The sequence below is a fragment of the Meles meles genome, chromosome 10 (genome assembly GCF_922984935.1).
Source record: "Meles meles chromosome 10, mMelMel3.1 paternal haplotype, whole genome shotgun sequence".
Taxonomy (NCBI): domain Eukaryota; kingdom Metazoa; phylum Chordata; class Mammalia; order Carnivora; family Mustelidae; genus Meles; species Meles meles.
Genome location: NC_060075.1, coordinates 43,018,230 through 43,045,942, shown reverse-complemented (window position 1 = coordinate 43,045,942; position 27,713 = coordinate 43,018,230). Strand labels below are relative to the sequence as shown.

The window sequence follows — 27,713 nt, the reverse complement described above, 5'->3', positions numbered from 1 at the left end:
TTCAAAAAAACCCAGAGAATACAGTAAAACAAATGAACCTAAATGTATATCACTGGGTAATAAGAAAAACTGCATAGGGAAATGCTCCCAAATGACTTTAGAAGACTCTAGTAGTGAAAGAAGAAAAAGAAACTAAATGAACCAAAAACACCCTGGCAGAATCCACACTAACAATGAAAAGAACTACCACAAAAAGATTTTCAGCTATTTTTAGTTGCCATATTGTTGCAGGTATGTGATTCACATATTGTGAGACTGCTGTGTATCTGTGCACTCTGAGATAAAGCAAATGAGTAATGACAGAACGGTCCATCATTCCCTGTATTAGCGAGAGCTGGATTCACAGCATAAGAGAAGAGATACAGACAGAAGGCCGAAGAGGTTGCGTAAAAGCCCGATCGCCCTGAATTTAAATGAAAAGTGTTAGTTTGAACTCATGTTGGATTTTAACTTTAAAGTCCAAGGGCATGTGCCCATTCTCTTCAAACTGAAAGCTTAGGTGGAGAGGTGGTGGCTCACATTTTACTTATTTGAAGTTTGAGTACCTGATTCTTATACATTTCAAGGATGTTACTTTGCCATTTTAAAACGCGAATCTGAAAAATATTAGAAAAAGCATTTTCAAATTCCCTCACAATAAACCGGATGATGTTTTAGGAGTCTTTCTCACATCTGCTTTCCCAAAAGCCTCTCATACTGTTCTCTGAAGACCCTGAAAGTTTTTAGTGTTCAGAGAAAAAAAAAAAAGTTACAGCCTATTTTCCAATTATTCATCACAGTTCAGGTTCAAGACTAGAAAATGGATAAAAATAACATAGATAATTGCAATCTACAGTCTGGGTTGTATGCATGCCTGGGTTGTCCCTTTGTTGCCCTACTCGGTCACCTTTCTTTGGCTTGACCTTAGGCACTAAAATGACCCTGTGAGCTTGCCTAACTACCACTGTATATCGGAAGGACGAGGTGCGGGCAGAGATCACATCTCGCCAGCTCTGTCAACACGCTCAAAATGAAATTCTAAGTTTCTTCATTTTAACCCAGAAAGAGGAAAAAATCATCCTATGGACATAAAATTGCTGCGTAGAAGTTTTCCTTGCTGTTAGTATTTCCACGGCCCCTTAAAGCTCAAAGCCAGGAATCAGCAAACTTTTTCTAAAAAGGCCAGACAGTAAATATTTAAAGTCTCACATGTTTTATGGTCTCTGTGAGATCCACTCCACTCTGTCTCTGTAGCAGAAAAGCAGCCACATGTAATACGTGAACTGAAAAAACGGACTGTGGTCCAATAAAATTTTATTTATACACAATAAAATTTAATTTCATATTATTTTTGCATGTCACAAAGCATCCTTTTTTTTTTTTTCAACCATTTAAAAATGCAAAGACCATTCTTACCATATGGACTCTACCAAACAGGCAGCCAGTAGTTTGCCAACCCCTGCTCTAAGCTATTTACCTGATTAGAGGTGGGCCCACTGACTCTGCACTGCTCCTCACAAATATCTTACTGCCTCAGAAGCTCCACAGGGAAGCTAAGAGCGCTGTCAGAACCAAACACTACTTCCTTTTTAGCACTGTAAGTCATTACGAAAGATCTAGAAAGTACCCATAAACTGTGAACCTCTTCAGCAAAGTGGCCAAAACATTTGTTGTTCCATGGTTTGATGCACGTAAAACTTCTATCCATTCCCAGAATATTAGATTTGCATCTTTCCTGAAGTTTCCTTCCTCATCTAAATTAATAGAGTGGCTTTGAGCTCTGAGCAAAAAGACCTGATTCCTACTGGGCTTGTGTCCAAATTTCATGTGTTTGTAAGTTTTATTCAATGCCAGGGGATTTTAAACTTATTTTATTGAGACTTTCAGTACAAATCCTGAATGAATAAGGTGAGATAAGCTTATGTATTTAATTCTCTGTCCCAGTGACATGATTGAGAAAACAAAAGAAACTCAGGAAATCAGGTACAATGCCAACTACACACTTAGATATTTTAGCCACAAACAGGAGAGGGTAAGGGAAGCATCAGTGTGCTGATGGGTGCCCAGTCATCACTGTACAAGGGAGAAAGCTAGCTGGGGAGGGAACAAATGAAAAGGCCTCTGCCAGAGCTTTATCTACACCCCACCTTGGAGCAGCACAGATTAATAATAAAGGCAGGTCTTTGAGCAGCTGACTGGGAGCAGATTCTCACGCTGCTGGAGGCTAGGACTAAGGAATCTCGCCACAGTGCTCTCAGCCAGCACAGGGTGGTTATGGGATACTGGAGACGGTGGGTCCGTGACTATGGCTAGCTCTGGAGGAGGGCTGCGAGGCTGCTCTGCGGGAAGGGTGGGAAGTGTGGTGTAGATGATTTCTAGCTGCTGAGGCAGACTGAGAGAGGAGGTTGGTCCCTGCATGGTGAAAACTCCCTTTCCAGGGCTATTTTCACCCACCTGCCATAACTCCCTATGTCAAACAGAGTAATTATACTTCCACAGTGGCAAATTACAATAAATTTAAATTGTCATCCCATTCTTGGGTCTGCACCTGGAAGATTTAACAAAGATCCACATGCTTTTATTCAAAATTAATCTCAACTTCAAACACTAAGCAAACAGACATCCTGTTCTATAGATGACCTAGAGCAAAGTAGCTGGACATTAACAAAACATTCAGCAATTCAAGAGATGAAAACGAATTTCAAAAAGCAGAACAAGTGCTCTCTTTTGAAACTGACTTGTTTCAAGACAAGGAGAGATATTTTAATTCTATATTTTCAAATTTGCAGCAAGATTTAATACTCTCTCTTAACAAAGCAGGCACTAATGGGCATGAAAAGGAAACCATATGGATGGGAAAGTATACTCAGAAATGGCAAATAATCACCACATCCTCAAAGAACTCAATACCCAAAACACTGGATGCCACAGAAAACAAAATCAACAAGTCAGAAGTCTTATATAAGAAATTTTCCCTACACCAGAATAAAAAGTTAAGGAGATGAAAATTATTAAACAGAGAAGAGAAACAGGGAATAGATTCAGGAGATCTAACATACATAATAATAGGAGTTTTAGAAGGTCTGACTACAGCAGATCACTTAGAAGCAAAACAAAGAGGAGATAAAGAAGAATGAGAAGACAATCTTCCCAAGCTGAAAAACCAAATTGAGTTTTGAATTTAAAGCATTTAATTATAGAGTAAATACTAATTTTTACAAAGCTACAACTGGACAAATACTGACACAATTTCTCAATTTCAAAGAAAATATTCTAAAAGCATTTTTTCCAGATAGAAAAAAAGGTTAGTTTCCAACAAAGGGAAGACAGTGGCTTTTATTCCGCAGCATTTAAAAGCCAGATGGCAAAGGACAGCTGAAAGAGTTCTGAGGAAAAAAACTATGACCACAATGGCAGCAGATCCTCTCGGATAAGCAAAAACTTATAAAGAAAAAGGAGCCATATATCCTTCTCTGGCCAATTACTTAACATTTACCAACAACTGAGAGTAAAGTCAGAACACAATTCCAAACATTGGAGAGATTATAGAAATGAGCAATTAACAAAGAAATGACTGGAATTCAATTTAAATGATTGTAGTTGAGGTACTATGAGCCTTACAAAAAAATTCTGAGAAAGAAAAAGATACACTAAATCTGGATTTGAAATCCCAGATTATTTAAACCGAAATGATGGGTTGAAGGAAGGGTAGTAGAAAGAAGTATCAAACACTAAGTATCTCCTATTTTACAAGAAAAGAAAGTATAGTTTCTGACAGTAACAGAGATATCAACTTTATGTCTTTTAGAATTTGAAAGCATAATTATTTAAAAAATACAATTAACATTAGAGAAAGGACTTTGGTTTCAGACAAACTAAAGTTGGTGTGAGGTTCAGCTCATACACAAATTGTGTGAATAAATAAACCAGTCCCTCTAAACTTTGCTATGTCATCTGCCAAATAGGAACAAAATGGTTCTTTATCATTGGATTATAGCATTATTTTGGATTATATAGGATTATTTTGACGAGTGACAAAAATCAAGTGTGTAAAGCATATAGTCCATTGCCTGACAAAAACTTGATAAATATAACAAAAGACAAGAAGAAAAAATAAAAATGTAAAGTAAATAGCTGAATTAAACATAGAGCAGAAATACCAAACATATCAGTTATTACAATATTGGGAGATGGATTACATTTTTCTATTAAAACACAAAGACCATCACACAAAATTTTTTAAACTACAGATATTCTGTAGTTACAGAGTATCTTTAAATCTATAGATACTCTGGGGTGCTTGGGTGGCTCCGTTGGTTAAGCAACTGCCTTTGGGTTAGGTCATGATTCCAGCATTCTGGGATTGAGCCCACATGGGACTCCCTGCTCAGCATGGAGCCTGTTTCTCCCTCTCCCCTTGCTCATACTGTCTCTCTCTCACTCTCTTCCAAATAAGTAAATAAATAAAATCTTTAAAACTATAGATACTCTGTAGATACACATCATTATTTACTCAACAAGTATGTTGAGTGTGTACTATGTACCAGCCACTATTCTAGGATCTAGGGATATAGTAGGAAACAAAAGACAAAGTTTCGGGGCCCCTGGGTGGCTCAGTTGGTTAAGCGGCTGCCTTTGGCTCAGGTCATGATCCCCCAGGGTCCAGGGATGGAGGCTCACATCTGCTTCCCTGTTCAGCGGGGAGTCTGTTTCTCCCTTACCCTTTACCCCTCCTCAACTTCTATGTCCTCTCACTCTCTCAAATAAAATCTTTTTTTTTTTTAAAAAAAAGGGCACCTGGGTGGTCCAGTGGATTGAACCTCTGCCTTTGGCACAGGCCATGATCTCAGGGTCCTGGAATCGAGTCCCTCATCCGGCTCTCTGCTCCACAGGGAGCCTGCTTCCTCCTCTCTCTCTTTTCCTGCCTCTCTGCCAACCTGTGATCTCTCTCTCTCTGTCAAATAAATAAATAAATAATCTTAAAAAAAAAAAAAAAGGACAAAGACTTAGACCTATTCAGATTTGAGGGCAGCATATTCCTTGCAGAAGATTAAAGTAAGTATAAAGGCCCTATGGCGAACCTGGTCCTGGGTATGCTAAGAAAAGTGAGCAAGAGAAAGAAAGGTAGAAGAGTTCAGAGACAGAACTGAGAAGGCTGGGGTCAGATTCCACAGGGCCTTTCAAGCCATGTCTGAACTGGGATTTTACCATCACTGAGAAGGTGAGTCATTAGAGAGCTCTGAGCAAGAATGATGTGGTCCACCTTGCTTTCTTCAACAAGATCCTTCTGACTGTTGTACTAGAAATGGATTTAAGGGCAGTAAGAGTAGAGGGAGAAAGACCAATGAGGAGATTAATGTAACAATCTAGGAAAGAGATGACGGGATCACAGATAAAGGTGATTGAGGTGGAGATGATAAGTAGTCATTGGATTCCTCTGAACAGTCTGAAGGATTAACTGACTGACTGGATGTGGGCAATGAAAGAAAAAGAGGAGCCAAGGATGACCGCCAGCCTTCTGGCCAGAGCAATGGGAAGGATGCAGCTGTGTGCAGCACAGGTGGGAAGAGAAAGAACAGGCATGGAAGAGTAGGACTGGGCACTCCTGTTGCAGATATGTGAAATTCGAGGTGTCCCAGCTGGAGAGGGAAGACTAAATGAAATAGCCAGTCAGATCTTTGACGCTGAGAGGCCAGAAGCAGAGATGTAAATTGGATAGTGTCAGCATATAGTGGCACAAAACTGGGTCAGATTAACCAGGAAGTAGGTGCAGACTGAGAAAAACAGGTCCCGGGACCAAGGCCCAGAACACATCACTGTCTAAAGACAGAGAACAAGAGGAAGAACCAAGCAGGGTGGGGGGAGGAAAGAATGGCCAGTAGAGGAGAATAAAAACCAGAAGAGTGTGAGGTCTTAGAAGCCAGGAGGAAAGTAGGAGAGAATAAACAGCAGTGTCAAACCCGACAGGCCAAAGCAGATGAGGACTGAGAGTGACCATTCGATTTAGCCATGCAGAGCTCACCAGTGACCCAGAAAAGGGTGGAATGGTGGAGAAGGGGGTGAAAGTCTGAAAGGCAGGGTAGGAAAGACAAAGGGAAGAGAATACACACAACTCTTAAGCAGCTTTACCATGAGATGGAGCAGAAAACTGAAGAGTCAGTAATTGAAGAGACAAGTGGAATCAAGAGAAGGTTTGTACCTTCATGGAAGAAGGTTATTATTATTATAATGTCAGGATATTGGATGATGCAAGAGAGAGGGGGGTATCCTGCTGTAGTAACAAGAGATTTTTAAAAATTAAAAGGCAAATAAAGCAAAAATTTTAAAACCATAATAATATAATACTAGGCAAAGTAGAATCCAAGACAAAGAGCATTAAATGGGATATATTTACTGATAAACTATGGAACTCAAGTAGTTTAATAAGTCTTCCCCATAAGAGTACTGTATCCAAAGGCACCCAGGTGGCTCAGTCAGTTAAGCATCTGCCTTCTGCTCAGGTCATGATGCCAGGGTTCTGGGATCGAGTCCCACATCTGCTCCTTCCTCCCTCCCATTCATGCTCTCTTGCTCTCTCACTCTTAAAATAAATGGATAAAATCTTTACAGGAAAAAAAAAAAAAAAAGTACTGCACCCAGATGAATTTATAGGCAAGACTGTAAAATGACTTCCTTGCTATTTAAACTGATCCAGACAACAAAGAGAAGGAACATATTTCAACTCATTTGAACAAACTAGCAGAAACCTGATACCAAAAACTGACAGAAAGGAAAGAAGAAAAAAGTAAAATCTGTTTCAAAGATTGATAAAAAAAAACAAACTTAAGTACAATACAAGTAAATTAAATCCACCATGTATTATAAGAAAGCCAGATAAAACCAATACAGGATTTATCCTAGGAATAAATGGAAAATTCAACATAGACACTATAATTGATACTATTATTATTTTAAAGTAGAAAAATAAAACTGTCTCAAATGATAAAAGAGCACTAAATATAATTTCAATTAATATTCAGAATAACAAAAAATTCTTTAGGCATAGAAGGGTATTGCCTCAATATGATAAAGAATATCCTCCTGAAACCCATAGCCAATAAAAATCATATATAATGACCAAACATTAGAGACATTGTTAAACAAGTCAAAAACAAGAGAAAAATGCCAACAATCATCATTACTTTTTAGTAGGGACCTGGAAATTTAAGTCAGTTCAATACAAGGAAAAGACATTTTTAAAAGCATAGCTATTAGAAATAAATACATGAAATTATCATTTTTTACAAATTATATAGCAATCTAACCGGAAAATTCAAGAAACTAAATGGAAAAATTATTAAAACTATTTTTTTGAAGTTCAGTAAAATGGCAGTACGCCAAAGACATAGGAATCAATAGCTTTTTACAGACTAAACTAGGTAGATTTCTAATTAAAAATTCTACTTCCAAAAGCAAGCTCTTTCCTCCCAAAAAAACTCTACTACAGTACTATTTAATACAAAGGTAGTGTGAGCCATATATGCAATTTTAAATAGTCTAGACATCACATTTTTTAAAAAATAGGTGAAATTAATTTTAATATATTTTATTTAACCCAACATATGCCCAAAATATTATTTTAACACCTAACAATATTTTAAAACTGTTCTTGAGATATTTTCCTTCTTTGTTCAAGGAGCCTTCAAAATCATGGGGTTTGTTTTTTGTACTTACAGCACATCTCAATGTAGAAAAGCCAAATTTCAAGCCCTCACTAGCCATCTGTGGGCAGTAGCTATTGATTAAATTGGACAGTGTAGCTCTAGTAGACTAGCTATAATCCTAAGAAAATACAGGCAGGACGTACAAACTTGAAAATATCAAAACTTCTGGGGCACCTGGGTGGCTCAGTGGGTTAAGCCTCTGTCTTTGGCTCAGGTCATGATCTCAGGGTCCTGGGATCCAGCCCCACCATCAAGCCCCTGCCTCCTGGCTCTCTGCTCAGCAGGGAGCCTGCTTCACCCCCACCCCACTACCACCCCCATCTCCACCCTCCCCACCTCTTTGCCTACTTGTGATTTGTCTATCAAACAAATAAATAAATAAATCTTAAAAAAAAAAAGAAAGAAAATATCAAAACTTCTAAAGAACTTAAGAAGACATTTCAGTAAAAGGACAAATATATGACATATTCCTAGAAGGAAGTTCCAAAACTGTAAAGATACCAATTTTCTCTCCCAAATCACTGTATAAATTGAACATAAGCCCAGTCAAAATTCCAAAGACTTTTTTGGGAAGACCTGACAAAATGGATCCAAAGACTGGAAGTCTAAATATCAAAGAATATAAAGAAAATTTGAAAATAACAAGTAAAAAGGTTTGGAGTTTGCCATATCAGATATCTAAGTACCATCAAATATTTATGTATTTTATCAATTTACAAAAATAAAAACAATATTGGAAGATCAATAAAGAGACTACAAAAACTACTACAGGCAAAAATTTAGTATATGATAGAGGGAATTATAAATAAGTAGGAAAGGAATATGTTAGTTAATACATGGTATTGGAACCACTTATAATAAACAGACATGTCCCTGTATATTTTTTAATAATATTTCTGTGTTAAAATATTCTATTTATCAAAAACATACACAGAAAGCTAATTTCAAACTGATAAAATGGTTCCAATATACAAGCAAGAAAAATACTCATGTAAGTAGCTTACATAGATCAATAAAAGATAAACAATCCAAAAGAAAAAAAAAAAGCTAATGACATAAACAGGCCAATTTACAAAAGAAAATACAAATTTCCTATCAAATTGGCAAAGATGAAAAATTATGTTTGACAAGGGTACAAGAAATGGGCACTCTTGACAATGCCATGGACAATCATTCTTTGAAGGAAACCTGGCAGTTTGTATGAAAAGCCTTAAAAGTGTGTATTATCTTTCCCATTATATAAATTATCTAAACTAGGCAAAATCATAAAGACAGAAAGTAGAACAGATATTACCAGGGGCTGGGGAAGAGGAATGGAGAGTTACTATTTAAAATAATGAGTACAGATTTTCTATTTAGGATGATGGACACACTGTAAATGTAAATGTAAAATGTAATATGGGGATGGTTGCACAACATTGTGAATATACTTAATGCCACTGAATTGTTTACTTAAAAATGAATAAAATGGGGGTGTCTGGGTGGCTCAGTGGGTTAAGCCTCTGTTTTCAGCTCAGGTCATGATCTCAGGGTCCTGGGGTCAAGCCCAGAGCCCTCTCTGCTCAGCAGGGAGCCTGCTTCCCCCCCAACCCCCAGCCTGCCTCTCTGCTTACTTGTGATCTCTGTCAAATAAATAAATAAAATCTTTTTTAAAAAATCATCAAAATAGTAAACTTTATGTTGCATATGTTACCATGATTTTTTTTAAAATTCCATTGCATGCCGTACACATTTATTAAACCATTTTCCTATTAGTGAATATTTAGGTCTTTCTCAAAGTTTTAACAAATAAAAAGATTATGATTTAAAAAAGTATATCCCTCCATCTATATGTAGCCTACAAGAAACTCATTTTAGATGCGAAGACACCTCCAGATTTAAAGTGAGGGGGTGGAAAACAATTTACCATGCTAATGGACATCAGAAGAAAGCTGGGGTGGCAATCCTTATATCAGACAATTAGATTTTAAGCCAAAGACTATAATAAGAGATGAGGAAGGACACTATATCCTACTCAAAGGGTCTGTCCAACAAGAAGATCTAACAATTTTAAATATCTATGCCCCTAACGTGGGAGCAGCCAACTATATCAACCAATTAATAACAATATCAAAGAAACACATCAATAATAATACAATAATAGTAGGGGACTTTAACACTCCCCTCACTGAAATGGACAGATCGTCCAAGCAAAAGATCAACAAGGAAATAAAGGCCTTAAGTGACACACTGGACCAGATGGACATCACAGATATATTCAGAACATTTCATCCCAAAGCAACAGAATACACATTCTTCTCTAGTGCACATGGAACCTTCTCCAGAATAGATCACATCCTGGGTCCTAAATGAGGTCTCAACCGGTATCAAAAATTGGGATCATTCCCTGCATATTTTCAGACCACAATGCTCTGAAGCTAGAACTCAATCACAAGAGGAAATTTGGAAAGAACCCAAATACATGGAGACTAAATAGCATCCTTCTAAAGGATGAATGGGTCAACCAGGAAATTAAAGAAGAATTGAAAAAATTCATGGAAACAAATGATAATGAAAACACAACAGTTCAAAATCTGTGGGACACAGCAAAGGCAGTCCTGAGAGGAAAATATATAGCAGTACAAGCCTTTCTCAAGAAACAAGAAAGGTCTCAAGTACACAACCTAACCCTACACCTAAAGCAGCTGGAGAAAGAACAAGAAAGAAAGACTAAAGCCAGCAGGAGAAGAGAAATCATAAAGATCAGAGCAGAAATCAACGAAATAGAAACCAAAGAAACAATAGAACAAATCAACCAAACTAGGAGCTGGTTCTTTGAAAGAAATTAATAAGATTGATAAACCCCTGGCCAGACTTATTAAAAAGAAAAGAGAAAGGACCCAAATAAATAAAATCATGAATGAAAGAGGAGAGATCACAACTAACACCAAAGAAATACAGACAATTATAAGAACATACTATGAGCAACTCTACGCCAACAAATTTGACAATCTGGAAGAAATGGATGCATTCCTAGAGACATATAAACTACCATAACTGAACCAGGAAGAAATAGAAAACCTGAACAGGCCCATAACCAGTAAGGAGATTGAAACAGTCATCCAAAATCTCCAAACAAACAAAAGCCCAGGACCAGACGGCTTCCCAGGGGAATTCTACCAAACATTTAAAGAAGAACTCATTCCTATTCTCCTGAAACTGTTCCAAAAAATAGAAATGGAAGGAAAACTTCCAAACTCATTTTATGAGGCCAGCATCACCTTGATCCCAAAACCAGACAAGGATCCCACCAAAAAAGAGAACTACAGACCAATATCCTTGATGAACACAGACGCAAATATTCTCACCAAAATACTAGCCAATAGGATTCAACAGTACATTAAAAGGATTATTCACCACGATCAAGTGGGATTTATTCCAGGGCTGCAAGGTTGGTTCAACATCTGCAAATCAATCAATGTGATACAACACATTAATAAAAGAAGAAGAACCATATGATACTCTCGATAGATGCTGAAAAAGCATTTGACAAAGTACAGCATCCCTTCCTGATCAAAACTCTTCAAAGTGTAGGGATAGAGGGCACATACCTCAATATTATCAAAGCCATCTATGAAAAACCCACTGCAAATATCATTCTCAATGGAGAAAAACTGAAAGCTTTTCCGCTAAGGTCAGGAACACGGCAGGGATGTCCATTATCACCACTGTTATTCAACATGGTACTAGAAGTCCTAGCCTCAGCAATCAGACAGCAAAAGGAAATTAAAGGCATCCAAATCGGCCAAGAAGAAGTCAAACTATCACTCTTCGCAGATGATATGATACTATATGTGGAAAACCCAAAAGACTCCACTCCAAAACTGCTAGAACTGTGTCCAGGAATTCAGTAAAGTGTCGGGATATAAAATCAATGCACAGAAATCAGTTGCATTTCTGTACACCAACAACAAGACAGAAGAAAGAGAAATTAAGGAGTCAATCCCATTTACAATTGCACCCAAAACTATAAGATACCTATGAATAAACCTAACCAAATAGGCTAAGAATCTATATGCAGAAAACTATAAAGTACTCAAGAAAGAAATTGAGGAAGACACAAAGAAATGGAAAAATGTTCCATGCTCCTGGATTGGAAGAATAAATATTGTGAAAATGTCTATGCTACCTAAAGCAATCTACACATTTAATGCAATCCCTATCAAAATACCATCCATTTTTTTTTTCAAAGAAATGGAACAAATAATCCTAAAATTTATATGGAACCAGAAAAGATCTCGAATAGCCAAAGGAATATTGAAAAAGAAAGCCAAAGTTGGTGGCATCACAATTCCGGACGTCAAGCTCTATTACAAAGCTGTCATCATCAAGACAGCATGGTACTGGCACAAAAACAGACACATAGATCAATGGAACAGAATAGAGAGCCCAGAAATAGACTCTCAGCTCTATGGTCAACTAATCTTCGACAAAGCAGGAAAGACTGTCCAATGGAAAAAAGACAGCCTCTTCAATAAATGGTGCTGGGCAAATTGGACAGCCACATGCAGAAACCTGAAAATGGACCATTTCCTTACACCACACACGAAAATAGACTCAAAATGGATGAAGGACCTCAATGTGAGAAAGAAATCCATCAAAATCCTTGAGAAGAACACAGGCAGCAACCTCTTTGACCTCAGCCGCAGCAACATCTTCTTAGGAACATCGCCAAAGGCAAGGGAAGCAAGGGCAAAAATGAACTATTGGGATTTCATCAAGATCAAAAGCTTTTGCACAGAAAAGGAAAGTTAACAAAACCAAAAGACAACTGACAGAATGGGAGAAGATATTTGCAAATGACATATCAGATAAAGGGCTAGTGTCCAAAATCTATAAGAAACTTAGCAAACTCAACACCCAAAGAACAAATAATCCAATCAAGAAATGGGCAGAAGACATGAACAGACACTTCTGCAAGGAAGACACCCAGATGGCCAATAGACACATGAAAAAGCGCTCCACATCATTCGGCATCAGAAAAATACAAATCAAAACCACAATGAGATATCACCTCACACCAGTCAGAATGGCTAGAATTAACAAATCAGGAAATAACAGATGCTAGCAAGGATGCGGAGAAAGGGGAACCCTCCTACACTATTAGTGGGAATGCAAGCTGGTGCAACCACTCTGGAAAACAGCACGGAGGTTCCTCAAAATGTTGAAAATAGAACTACTCTATGACCCAGCAATTGCACTACTGGGTATTTACCCTAAAGATACAAACGTAGTGATCTGAAGGGGCACATGCACCCGAATGTTTATAGCAGCAATGTCTGCAATAGCCAAACTATGGAAAGAACCTAGATGTCCATCAACAGATGAATGGATAAAGAAGATGTGGTATATATATATACAATGGAATACTATGCAGCCATCAAAAGAAATGAAATCTTGCCATTTGCAACGACGTGGATGGAACTAGAGGGTATCATGCTTAGTGAAATAAGTCAATCGGAGAAAGACAACTATCATATGATCTCCCTGATATGAGGAAGTGGAGATGCAACATGGGGTGTTAGGGGGTTAGGAGAAGAATAAATGAAACAAGATGGGATCGGGAGGGAGACAAACCATAAGTGACTCTTAATCTCACAAAACAAACTGAGGGTTGCTGGGGGGAGTGGGGGTTGGGAGAGGGGGAGTGGGGTTATGGACATTGGGGAGGGTATGTGCTATGGTGAGTGCTGTGAAGTGTGTAAACTTGGCGATTCACAGACCTGTACCCCTGGGGATAAAAATACATTATATGTTTATAAAAAAATAAAAAATAAAAAAAATTTAAAAAAAAAATTATATCCCTTTCTGCCCATGGGTCCTGTCCTCATGCTTTAAAAAAACAACCATTTGGCGCAAAAAAATAAATAAATAAATAAAAATAAAAATAAAAAAGTATATACCTAGACCCAGCATTTTTATTTGTTAGTATTTATCCTACGGTAATAATAAAGAATATAGGAAAGGTATATATTTTCTTCCTATCTCTGTCTGTAATAATGAAAAGTGGGAAACCTAAATAACTCAGATATAGGATTGGTCAAATAAATAATCATATACAGTAGAAAATTAGGCAGCCATTAAAAAGTATACTACAGACATATCTACTGATATTAAGCAGAAATGATTAAAAATAGTATGTACGCAGGGCGCCTGGGTAGCTCAGTCAGTTAAAGCCTCTGCCTTCGCCTCAGGTCATGATCCCAGGGTCCTAGGATCGAGCCCCACATCGGGCTCTCTGCTCAGCAGGGGGCCTGCTTCCCCCCTTTCTGCCTGCCTCTCTGCCTACTTGTGATCTCTCTCTCTGTCAAATAAATAAATAAAATCTTAAAAAATAAAAAAATAAAAATAGTATGTATGTAAACTTTAAAGGAATTAAATGCTCATACATGCATAGGAAAGTTCCTGGAAGAATGTCTTTGCCAGTGGTTATCTCTGAGTGAATGGGATTTGTTACTTATTTAAGTTCTTTTTCTTATTTGTTAGCATTTTTCTACAATGAGCATGAACTCTCTTTGGAGAAAAAAAAAGACTAACAAAAGAAAAATTTGAAGAAATCACTGAAAAACGTTCCTAGTTATTTTTCCTCAAAAGTAACACTGTGCTTTCCCTTACTGTACAAAGTTCCCCCACCCCAAAAAGAAAACACTAAGTGACAGTCAGTCTGTTTATTATTCTCTGACATACCAGCAGATAATTCTTTTCCTGAACAAAATAACTATAAATTCGGTTATATTGAGAAATCCCTTTAGGCTTTTGGTTTGCTTCTAAGCTGTCCACTATAGGTATATGTGCAAAGCATCTAATGAATGAAGGAGATGCTGTCAGGAGAGAGTAAGGCTACACATGGAGCATCCGAGACATTCAAGTGTCTGCGCAGGACCTAGTAAAATGAGAGCAGGGAAACTGTAATGCCTTATACAGTATCCCAAACGCTTGTGCAATTGTAGAGAAATAATATAATGAGTTTAGAGATATAAGGCAAACAGATCCAGTCCCAACAACATTTTTCTTTGGGTGTCCCACACAGAAGTTGTAAATCTGGAACAGGAAACTTGAAATCATTAAGGTCACATATTTATAACATCATATTCAATTAGGTTAGAAAAGTGCAATTTCTGTCATCATGTCATAAAAAGATGTGTTTTTGTCTCAGATCTCTTATAGGAAAAGTCCCCTATATTGTTACAGATAGGGCTGTTTTCAATCAGTTACAAGGAGCAATTCAATTACTAGATGGTTTAGTGCAGTAACTGACTCCAGACTAATTTAATTTCTTTAGGTCTCTAAAGATCAATTGATCTGATTTGACCCATCCCCAAAGGCTGTTTAGGGAAAATTCAGACTTAAATACCTGGAAATGAAATCCAAAACCTTGGCCAATTTCACACTAGTTAGGTCATCCTGCAAACTTTCAGCTGGTCACAGAAGATGCTCTCTTCGCCCTCAGACCATGGAAAGCTACTCAGCTTCATAGACATGTGAGTGCTCCCCACAGCAGGATGTTTATTCGATCAGTGGAAAATGTGCCTGCATGCATTATCAAATCTGCTGTTCTAAAGGGCAGTCTGGGGACTTGTATCTCATGAACACACGAGCAAATAAGGGGCTATTTTTACTCCAGGAGTAGTTTATTAAGACTATTAGAAGTACACTTAAATGGGGCAAAAAATTATAATTATTTCACATTTTTAGATTTATAAAGTGTTTCATAAATGCCACCTTACTTGATTCTCATAATAAACTTTTGAATGAGCGGGGTTATTTTTCCCATCTTCTAGGTGAGGGGACAGAGGCTAGGAGACTTCTCCAGGATCACTCAGCCAGTAGAAGGCAGAGCTGGGACTCTAACGCATGAGTTTGTCTCCCAGTAGATCATGCTCACCCCTTGATCAGAGACAGAAGGTTAAAACACACCACTACTGTCGCACTGAGCCACTGTCTTCGTTCTCACCTGCTACATGACTGAAACGGAGAGGTTCATTGTTTCTGGCTCTCCAGAAATAAGAGATGAAAAAGGTCATGCCTGAATGACAGCAGCCTTTATCAATGGACTTATTTGTCACCCACATTTGCCACATTCTCTCTGACTTGGGTCTCAAGGCCAAACTGCTTGCCTATGTCCCACCTCAACTGGGGAGCTATCCATTTGGTGTCTCAGTGCAGTCTGCAACCAACTTTCAACCACAAGCTCAAGTTTCCTTCCCTGATCTCAGCACCTTCAACCATTTGTCAAGTTCTCCAATGACTTAATTTCTCCCTTCTACTTAAATCCCACAGCACCTGCTCCACTCTCAGCCTCTCCTGCTGGCTTCTCTGCCTCCCTACTGAGCCTCTATATCTTTTCCTCCAAATCAAAACCACCCCGTTATACCTGCTACTTGGGAGGGCAGAGGGAAGGATCAGACAGATACTGCTAAAATGTGCAATGACCCCTTCATTTGCATTTCTAGGACAGGTTGAAGAGAAGTGGCAAAATCAGGAGATGTGACCATGTGTCAGGTAACAAAGAGTGTGACAGAAATGTGTAGCAGTTGGTGGGGAGGAAATCACACAAAGATTTGGAGGTAAAATACACCAGAGGCCTGGTGGCTAGGGTATACCATCTGTCAAATGTACACTCCGGGCCACATAAAGAAGTAGAGAAGATGAATAAGGTCTAAAGATCTAATGGATAACATAGTGACTAGAGTTGATAACACTGTATTGTATAATTGAAATCTGCCAAGAGAGTAGAACTTAAATATTCTTGCACAAAAAGGAAGTACAGAAAATTCCATAGCATGGGTAAGGGATACAAATAATCAGTTAGGTTGAAAAATCTTCTCCATTAAAAAAAAAATGCACTATTTTTTTGACATTCCTATGGGCAAGCTGTGGATCTCAACATAGACATTACTCACCACATAGAGGATCTCACACTGCATAAACCATTTTAACTAAGTTTTTTAAAGTGGAGTAAGTTACAGGCACATGATTCTCGTTTGTCTTCTTAAAGGTTCTGAAACCTGATGTCTCTCCTATTAAATATAAGCAGTCTATGCCACATTTAAAATATGGGCCTTGAATTAAATGACATCTCCTTGCTTCAAAGTTCCAAACTACTCATATTCTCCATGCTAGCAAATATGTCCACTTTAGAAAGCAAAGGCTATCAAGATTCCATGTCTCTGCACATTGCCACCTAAGAGAGGAAGCTTAGCATCATCAAAAGGATTGAGTCTTTGGTAAGGAAGAAATCCTATTTTTTACAGTTGAGTCAATGTCCTAACCAAAGAAACCACCTCCGCGCAAACACAGATGCAGGTGCGGCAGCTGTCCCAGTTTAAGCAGCCACATGTCTACAGGGCTTCTAGGTGGAAGGGAAGGTGGGGTGTGGGATCAGAGACTATCTACAGTAAGGTTATGGCACTTTGGCGTTGAAAGGACTGTGTTCTTACAAACCCACTCTTCTCTTTATCTTATCTGGACAGAAAAGGAAATAGAAAATTCTCATTACCTCTCAATGTCAGTGAGCCTGGAGGAGTCCCGGAAGCCTTTGGCAAAAGGGTTGCTATCTATTTTCAGCTTGGTTATCTGCAAAGGAATGAATGGGTAACAGGACAATATCATTTCTGAGGTCAAGGAAGTGAAATCAGAAATAAAGAGTTTGTTCATTTCCCAGGCCACCCTCCAAATACTTAATGTTTCTTAGGATCTTGAGAAGGGTGGAAAGTGATAGAGAAATTCATGGGAAGGATGACTCACAGCCAGGTAGGACAACTGGTCAAGGAGGGCCTCAGAAATGAGGGATTTGAGGACTGGCTGGTCCTAGAAAATAGCCTGAAGGTCAATGGCTAGAGACAGTTAGGGAGAGGGACTTTCATGAATGATGTGGCTGCCCAGTGAAGAATTTAAGAGAACTGTGAAAGGCTAGGGCTTGCCTGGAGAATGGGAGAGCCCTAGAAGGCCAGCATTGGTGGGTAATGGGGAACACAAACAAAAATGTTGCCTCCTGCTGACTTGGCAGCATCATTTGTGAATCCTATGGGCACATACAGATAACATAATGGAGAAAAAGATCAAATGGCCAATAATAGTTTCATGTTCAATACTCTATTGAAATACATGACATAAATACATGATATAAACCTTTCAGAATATAAATTTACCCCTGCTCCCCTTTCCATCTGACTAAATTAGAATCAACCAGTCTTTTGTTTTCCTATTTATAGACTATTTATAGTCTATATTTATATAGACTATTTATAGACTCTGTGCTTGTATAAAAGAAAATATTCCCTAGTAAGAGCCATAGTCTGAAGTATTAAGTATCTAAGAAGAACTAGTCCTAATTCCCACAGCATTAATATTAAAGTAAAAAGATCCACTAAACCATATGCATGGTGACTCCAAAGAAACAGACATTAGGTTGTGAAGCAAAAAAAAAAAAAAATAAGCACTGATTAAAAGATACTTGACTTATAAAATTCCTGATTAGAGCCAAGAAGAACCCACAAGGACCAAGACACAGCTAGTCCCTATCTGAATTGGAACTTTAAGATTTTATTTATTTATTTGACAGACAGAGATCACAAGTAGGCAGAGAGGCAGGCAGAGAGAGAGAGGAGGAAGCAGGCTCCCTGCCGAGCAGAGAGCCTGATGCGGGACTCGATCCCAGGACCCTGAGATCATGACCTGAGCCAAAGGCAGAGGCTTAACCCACTGAGCCACCCAGGCGCCCTGAACTGGAACTTTAGACACCCTTAAAGACAGTCCTAGCTCACTGGCATCAGAACAAGAACCCACCCTAAACTTTAGAGAGAGATATACAAAATAATCTTAACCTAGAGAAAAGGTTATACATTGAGGCATGTCCTCCTCGTAAACATTAAACACAATCAAAATAGATAGCTTGAAATCCTCTCTCACCAAAACACAACTTCTTCTCTGATCACAGTGTATGAGCTATGCATTTTAAATCATTAACACCTATAGAACTGCTTTTTTCATTACAAAAGAAAGGCATTATTTCCCTTTTTGAATTTTCTGAACATGAGCTAACCAATACACATGCTGCAAAGAAGCTATTTACCTCACTTAAAATAGAACTTCCCACACTCTCCTATCCAGAGACCCCCTCTTTTTCTGTCATGAACATTGACCAGTTATAAGATTGATTATTTGATAGTATTAACTTTTAATTTTTAAGGGGCGTGCCAGTATCTTACAAATGCTCATTGTTCGCCTCTTCACTCTAGTGCAGCCAAAACAAACAAACAAAAAATTACTGATTTCATTTTTTAGCTTAGTTAATGGACTTGGTAAACAAGGAAGGAAGGAGGAAAACTTCTTCATGAGTAACAACAGCTATTTTAAATTTGCATATAAAGAAAGACCCAGGAACCTCTGAGGTTCTAACTCTAAGGTGTGGCCATCCAGAGCGGCTGCCACCACTGTCATAGCCATGGACTTTCTCAGGGCTGGAGTCTGTTTCAGTCATCCTTCAGACTATGATTTAGTCTTGCAGGTCCACTTTCAGGATGCAGGGGAAAATTTTATTTGTTTCAAATAAACTGGAAGCATCTTCAGAAAGCACATGCAATTCATATGCTCTAAGATTATAAAACACCAACAAGATTCTTAAATCCTCAGACAGGCGCTGCATCTCTTTCTACTGAATAATTACAAGTTAAAAATGCCTTCTATTTCTCAAACGCTTTCTAGTTCATGAAAATGCTTTCAAAGTAATTCATCGACAAATACTTAATGCGGACAGATGATTTATCGTGCACCATGCTAAGTGTTGGACGGGCAGAGATAAAGAGCATGCGTGCCCTACCCTAATGGCGCTTCAACGTGCCAGGCACAAGCGCAGGGATACATCGCTAATGAGAACTGAAAACGCTTCACCAGCCGCCAGAGAGAGTCCTGACTCCACATCCACCGCAGTGTTAGTGACTCAAGGGTCAACCAAACCCAGATGAAAATTTCCAACTGCAACTGTGAGGAACAATGAAGTCAAGCCTTCTTTCAAGCTCAATCTCTGTAAGCTAATTAATAAAATTTAAAAGGGAATAGATAAAATTTCATGGAGACAGTGACAGATATCTGATGGAAAAAGTCCTTGGACAGCCGTTCCTCTAAGATGCAAACCGTATCTCGCTTTGAGTCTTTCCAAACTAAAAGAATCATAAGTACGACCTATCTGCTGTGATGATTAAAGGGCTTTTGATCTGCTTGGCCCCTGTGAAGGATTTTTGAAAATTTTATTTGCTTTTCTCCATTATTTCCAAAAGGGAAAGGCTGTTGGTTCGGAATGTGATGACTGATAGAGAATAAATGCTCTCAGCATGAGTGTGTCGTTCAAGCAGGATGTCACCATATCTAATATTACTGCCATAAGCTTGAAGAAGTCAATTACATTCAACAAGTTTTCAGATTTCCTTGGAATTTTCTTTCATTATTAGAATGTTCTATTTCCAATATCTTACTAGTCTCCCTTTCATAATGCCCAAGCAGATTCCTGGTAACTTTTTTCTTTTTCACATTTGGATATAAGTTCAAACTATAGGAAAATTTTGAGAACAGAATGAGGTACTCTCATACACCTAGATTCACCAACTAGTTATAGCAATGATGTGACTTAAGTGTGTTAATTAGAGATGGAGCTTAAGGGGCCCCCGCGTGGCTTAGTGGGTTAAGCCTCTGCCTTCAGCCCAGGTCATGATCTCAGGGTCCGGGGATCAAGCCCCGCATTGGGCTTTCTGCTCAGTGGGGAGCCTGCTCTCTCTTTGTCTTCTTGTGATCTCTGTCTGTCAAATAAATAAATAAAAAATCTTAAAAAAAAAATGGAGTTTAAGCCTTTCTCTGTAGACCATTTTATCTAATTCCAGGGGAAAGTATTGCTTTTGGAAGCTAAAGGAAAAAAAGCTGAATGGATGTCTAATTAATAAAATTGTACGGGGGCCCTGAAGTAACACTACAATTTCAAACAGGTTTTATGGAGTACTGATCAGCAGTACAAAGACTGTGAGTTAATCTTCTTATTGTACTCACCGTGCTCACTGTGCTATCACTAGGCTCTGAGTTTACTGGGGTGTCAACAGTAAGCACCCCAGAAATGTTTGTTGAAGTTTGCTCCAAGGACAAGCAATCAGAAATAGGATTTCACCTTTTTACCAGTTATGGACTAGCAAAACTCTTCTTGAGTTTACAGAAATAGCACTTCATTTTGTTTCTAATTTTTAAGTAAAATAATTTTAAATAGGATTTCAACATTCTAGGTAATCATGCATTTTTAAGAGGTCAGGCATAGATTTTATTCCACGGATATGTCAATAAAAACAGCAGTAATATAGAAAGAAATTTATTTCTGAAGATACAGTTTTACATCCCTTTATGCCATTTGGGATAACTGAAAGAATTATACATCTGCGAACTGATGAGAAGGGACCCAAGTTACATACAGTGATCTGAGCTGGACATCATTCCATCTGGTCCCGGATACAGAATCCCTGCCACTATGTGTGACGTTGCTGAACAACATGATCCATGTCAACGGTGATACTGCATAAGGATCCCTAAAAGGCCAACTAACCAAATATGATATGTTTTAAAAAAAGAAACCTATATGAAACTACAGGTACAGCTTGTAACTCAAAAACCAAATTTAAAAGCAGCATTGTTTTTCATTTGGTGAGGAAAATGTGTTACAGGGCAGCTTTGCATGCTTATGAAATCCCCCTGACTAAATCCCCACTGACTAATTCAGGCCAAAACACGCTGCTATTTTTTCACCTGTTATCTCAATAATATAGGACATAATGCATTTCTTTGCCAGAAAATTCACTCCCAACATCTCCTTTATCTATAGATAATAAACGTATGCCAAACTAGAGAATAAATTTTTGACACTGCCAGCTGTGAGAGGAGAAGGGGACATTTCCCAGGGGTTATTACTCCATGCCATGTGGGATCACTGGGCTCTGAATCCAGCCACAAGGTAGAATTGGCCCTCAGGGACCATTTCTCCAATTATCAGGAAAAGATCTGTCCAAAGGCATTTAAAAATGAAACCTGACCTACACTTCAACTGCACAACAATGGTCGGCCTGCTCAAAAACAAGGTATGACCTTTAAATCTGAAATTATAAAATAGTTTGTTGAAAGTGTAATGTATTTAGGTTTTATCTAATAATGTAAAGAAATGCAATCATTTCCTCAAAAAAAAAAAAACAGCAAAATATGCCCCATTTTCATTTCTTATAAATAAAACTACCAGCCACAATACATGAGAAGCTTTTTCACAAATTCTGTTGGAAACTGATTTTGCTCTTAATAGATATAAAAATAACAGTCCTGTCCAAAGTTTAAGAGATATGAAGGTGATCCTAAAGGTGAACTTTTCGATCTTCCTCTCTTTTCTTTCTGTTCTTCATGCATGGAAAAGTTCTAATACTTAACACTAAGTACATGCTTATCTCCTATATATTTATTATATATCTGCTGTGGGAAAATAGTACATAAGCATGGATATAGCCGTGGAGAAATGGTAGATGTGGGGAGGTTTGAGAAAGAATCAAGGATAAGTGGGGTGCCTGGGTGGCTCAGTGGGTTAAAGCCTCTGCCTTAGGCTTAGGTCATGATCTCAGGGTCCTGGGATCGAGCCCTGCATCGAGCCCTGCATCGAGCCCTGCATCGAGCCCCGCATCGAGCCCCACATCAGGCTCTCTGCTCAGCAGCGAGCCTGCTTCCCTTCCTCTCTCTCTGGCTGCCTCTCTGCCTACCTGTGATCTCTGTCTGTCAAATAAATAAATAAAATCTTTGGAAAAAAAAAAAAGAATCAAGGATAAGTTTAGAAAACTGCTGAAGACTAATGAAAATACTAATTCCCAAACTGATTGTTTGATATGTTTATTGAACATGAATTTTGATTGGTCTTACGACTTTTTAAACCACCTGCAAAACTGGTTTATTAGCATACCAAATGAAATCTTTGACTATTATGTGAATTTCAAATATATATGTGGCATGAAAATTATGGGCTAAAGGTGGGTATAAAGAAAGAAACCAGACACAGCAGGATCTATTGAGAAAAATTAGTTCTGAATCTAATCACTTCTACTGTAGGTTATTTAGCAATGAAATGATATACTCACCGTATTAATCTTTATATTTAATGATGCAGTGAATGAGAGCTAGGAACTGGTAACTAGATTTTGAGCCCATTTATAATCTCAATTAGAAATAAACATTTGCAAGAAGAGCAACTGAGGTTAGGATGTATGTTTTTTAGTATTTGAGTCTCTTTTAATTTAGCAACATTTTCAAATTCACTTTCCAAACCTTGAAACTGTCAGTGATCACTTCCTTTGACCTGCACCAAAGAAGGCCACCAAAGGAGGCTTTAAGACCCAGAAGATGGCTTCTGTCACTTAGCAGATTCGTTACCTTGGGTAAATGTGGTAACCACCCTGAACCTGCTTTTTCATCTACAAAATGGGGCTTCCGGGGCCTTCTTCAGGAGACTAGTGTCAGAATTAAATGAGATATTGATAAAAAAATGTAGAGAGATTTTTTTCTAAATTAAAAGTCATAAACCTAGGCCATGGATGTTAGTTGGATCCTACTTCAAAGGGGGTAAATGAAAGGTCATAAAAAACATTTGTTGGTCCTCCCGGAAATTTTAGTATGAATTGAATTTTGGAATATATTAAGGAATAACTCTGATTAATTTTCTTAGCTGTGAAAAAGACATAGTGCTTACAAAAACAATACTCTTATTGTCAATATATACTTGTAGAAGTACTGACAGGTAAAGTATCATGATGTATGCTTATTTAGTTTCAAGTGATTCAGGAAAAGACAAAAATACAGAGAAATAGGGCAGGCGAGGTCCAGCAAGGTGACCTTGGATGAGTAATTTAACCCCACGCCTCAATTTTCGCAGCTATAATCACAACATACAAAGACTATTTGTTCCTATCTTATAATATCCTTGTGAAGATTAAATAAGACGATGCACTTTAAATGGTCCCTAGCACCTAGTAAGTACCCAAATATTAGCTATAATTACAATTATGTAGATAAAACCTCTGATTCCAGTGTACCATGAGCTGAGAGGTCCTGCCAACATTTATTCAGGACATTTATTCTTGCTGGAACTGTTAAGAGAAAATATATAGAATGGACCTATTGCTCATCAGCTTTATTTTTTAAACATACCACTTATTTTTTTGGAATTGTCAAAGACTATTTAGAGCTCATGATGCTTTCATTAAATGTTTACAACAGTAAATAGTTTGAATCCAGTAAATATTATTGGTTGTTGTACTGATCAATGCATGTTACCCATTCATCTGTTCTATAGATTACCAGTTTATTTTATGTGTCAAAATATCTGGAATGCTTTTGTTGAAAGTACTCATTTCACCTATTAAACTAAACACCTATTAAACTCCTTCACCTATTAAACTAAATCTAAGGTGTTATTTATTAGAAACCTTTCTTCAATTTTCTTGAAAATTGAAAGTTGGTCATTTTCACTTGAAAAAAATTATTCTTGGCGCCTGGGTGGCTCAGTGGATTAAGCCACTGCCTTCGGCTCAGGTCATGATCTCAGTGTCCTGGGATCGAGCCCCGCATTGGGCTCTCTGCTCTGCAGGGAGCCTGCTTCCTCCTCTCTCTCTGCCTGCCTCTCTGCCTACTTGTGATCTCTCTCTCTGTCAAATAAATAAATAAAATCTTAAAAAAAAAAATTATTCTTGCTTTGGTTTTCTTTACCGAGAACTCTGATAAAAGCAATGAAATTTTTACATGACAAGTTTCTGTTTTAGTCTCAAACATCAACAGACTTCTTGTAGAAGTACAAATCTACCATCTTATAGTATAAAAGCTATAAAAGTCTTATAGTATAAAAGCTCTAAATTCAAATTCGTGTAAAATGAATGTTTCAGGAATGTTCTCTGAATCTATATATGTGTTACACATGTCTTCAGATAAAAACTGGGATAGTTGGTGTCAATGTTTCAGATTCCCAGTGACACAGTGTTAGGGTTTTACATCCTGGTAGGCTTCAATCTACAGCCAGCTTTTTAGCTTAGGCATTCTCTGAAAGTTTCTAGTCTTACGTTGTTGCCTTAGAGATAACCAAAAGTTTTAATACTTTGCTTTTACTTTAAGATGATTAGTATGATAACATTCGTACCTTCATCTACCTCATTAAAAAATGTGCCACTACATATACACAATGGAGTATTATGCCTCCATCAGAAAGGATGAATACCCAACTTTTGTAGCAACATGGACGGGACTGGAAGAGATTATGCTGAGCGAAATAAGTCAAGCAGAGAGAGTCAAATATCATATGGTCTCACTTATTTGTGGAGCATAATAAATAACATGGAGGACATAGGGAAATGGAGAGGAGAAGGGAGTTGTGGGAAACTGGAAGGGGAGATGAACCATGAGAGACTATGGACTCTGAAAAACAACCAGAGGGTTTTGAAGGGGCAGGGGGTGGGAGGTTGGGGAACCAGGTGGTGGGTAATAGGGAGGGCACGTACTGCATGGAGCACTGGGAATGGTGCAAAAACAATGAACACTGTTACGCTGAAAATAAACAAATTCACACACACACAAAAAAGTGCCACTAACAGTTTAAAATCAGAAAAAGTGACAGAGCCTCTTTGAACACACTAGAGACAGTCCAATGGTTGCCATATGCCTTATTTTTAGGGTTCCTGACAGTTTCCAAAGGCACGTTTACACACAGCACCACATTTGATCCTCACAGGAATTCCCCAGATGTTCTAGGCAGTACTTAGCTCCACTGAACAGCTAAGGAAAATGGCAGCCATAGTGGTGAACTAAAATCTACTCCAAGTCAGACAGAGATTATACGTGCTTATGCTTTACAGACACACATCCACTCCTGCTCAATTTTCCTCATTTTCCTTCCCTGGGCTCCCATTTCCTCATTTGTGTAGGGTTACCTGGGCTCTCAGCTTCACCTTCTTACTTCTGTTGAGAGACACAACATCATATCTCCTCTGGCTGACCTATCCCACCCTGGCCTCTGAGCCATCTATCAGACATCACCTTACAATTACTGGCTCAGAACCTAAAATATAACAATGTCAAAACAAGAGGAGAGCCACAGCCCTGGCTACCTTAAAACTAACCAAATAAAAGCAAGCTACAAAGACTTAGAGAGGCCACAACCAACCAAATTTGTCAAGTAAAGTGAATGAATCCCTTTTACTGAAGTATATCAGAGGAATTCTATTTCTGGTCCTTCGTGGCCATGAAAAGTTACTATCCTCTCTTAGCTTCAGCTTCTTCACTACAGAATATTCCTGTTACCCGCCCCCCCACCTTCACGGTTATGCTGACTGGGAAAGAAGAAAATATATGGGGATCTACCAGCACCCAGCCCTCAGTAAGACTTTGACAGTTATTTATTCAGTTGGACTAAACCTTATGGATGAAGAAATGCATAAACATGAATTGTGATATATATCAAAGAGTACAAACTATAAAACTCAATATTATAAATTAGATATCTTGAAGTTAATTAAATATACACTGCTTATATGCTACAGTTTGTTATCTAAAGAGACATTTAAAATCCTTGTATTAGAATTATCTTAAATAAAAGCTGAATAAGCTTCACAAAATTTCTGAAGTATCAGTAGCCTGGGTAGTTGCCTGGAATACGTGTGTTAATTTAGTAGAAAAACTGAACCTCTACATTTTGTGAAGCAATGAGAATATGGTTATATACATCATGGGACTCTACCAGAACGAAGAAAAGGAAACAGGTGATTTTCCCAAAAAGAAAATTTGAGAAGTCAGATGGGGCAGGTCTGGGTGGGAGAATGGGCAACGAACAACTGACCGAGAGTATAAAGATTCTAGAAAAGATGCTACAATACAGACCTTAGTAACCTTGAATCATGGTCACTCAGTGCACTTAGAGGTTCTGAGGCTAATACCCAATAGCACTCACCAAAGTGAACTTTGATTTTGAGTACCAGGAGAGCCCTTCTCTCCAAGAGAATGAAAGAAGCTCCTAAATCTTCCCCTTATGTAGGAAATGAACGGTGAATGCTGAACTCACCAGTTGATTCTGGTAGGCAGTAACTGCTGTGAAAACGGTCTCTGGGAAGATGAATGTTCTGAATTCTTCAGACTTTAGATTGAGCAGAGAGGCTGTGTGGTCTTTCTTCTTAATGATGTGCACCCGTGGCTGGTACTTGTGCATTGAGTTCAAAATTATCTATGATGAAGAGACGGGAAGTACTGAATTTTAATGTCAAAGGCCAAAGTGCAATGAGGCAAAGAAAGAAGCATAAGATCTCAGCTTCAAATTCAAGTTTTAAGATTAGGATATACCCTTTCTGTTCACAAGGCAAACGCTTTTCATACGGTGCTGTGGAGTCACAGTGGTGAAATCATATTTTATCAAGACAACTGTACACAATACAGGTTGTTTCAAGGGTCCTTTCTAAAATGATGAGGGGGGAGGGCGTCTGGGATGGGCGCCACATATTCAGGTTCCCTGCTCAGCGGAGAGTCCACTTCTCCCTTGCCCTCTGCCCCACCCCCTGCTTGTGCACGCAGGGGCGCATACCCTTGCTCTCTGTCTCTGTCAAATTAAAAAACAAAACAAAAAAAATTAAAAAACAAAACACTTTTTTTTTTTAAATGATGGGGAAAGTCATCTGAAAGATGTTGATTTTTTTTTTAATCAAGTCTTTAAAATAGTTTTTGTTAGTCTGGTGAGACCAAAAACTGTATGGTCTAAATTTTCTAAGGTAAGAACTTGTACATTCTAGGAGGACAGATGCTATTTATGGTTGATGGGGGATACGAAGAATTAAGAAAGGCTGTGTGGTATGAGACAGACCTCCATTAGAGTGCTAAACCTGTTACTCTCTAGCTCCTTCATCTTGAGCCAACTGATCTCACCTCTTCAACCTTGTTTTCTTCAATCCAAAAGCATACCTC

The 27,713-nt window shown here is 38.2% G+C and overlaps 1 protein-coding gene across 1 annotated transcript in view; it reads right to left on the bottom strand.

Annotated features, from left to right (window-relative positions):
• The window catches only part of TBX20 (T-box transcription factor 20), a 59,597-nt gene that overhangs the window by 18,899 nt on the left and 12,985 nt on the right, over positions 1-27,713 (bottom strand). The window contains exons 5-6 of the mRNA XM_046021271.1: positions 26,824-26,982; positions 17,221-17,297 (exon numbers count right to left, since the gene is read on the bottom strand). Of these exons, the coding sequence (XP_045877227.1) occupies positions 17,221-17,297; positions 26,824-26,982 (236 nt within the window). The remainder of the gene's footprint in view (positions 1-17,220; positions 17,298-26,823; positions 26,983-27,713) is intronic.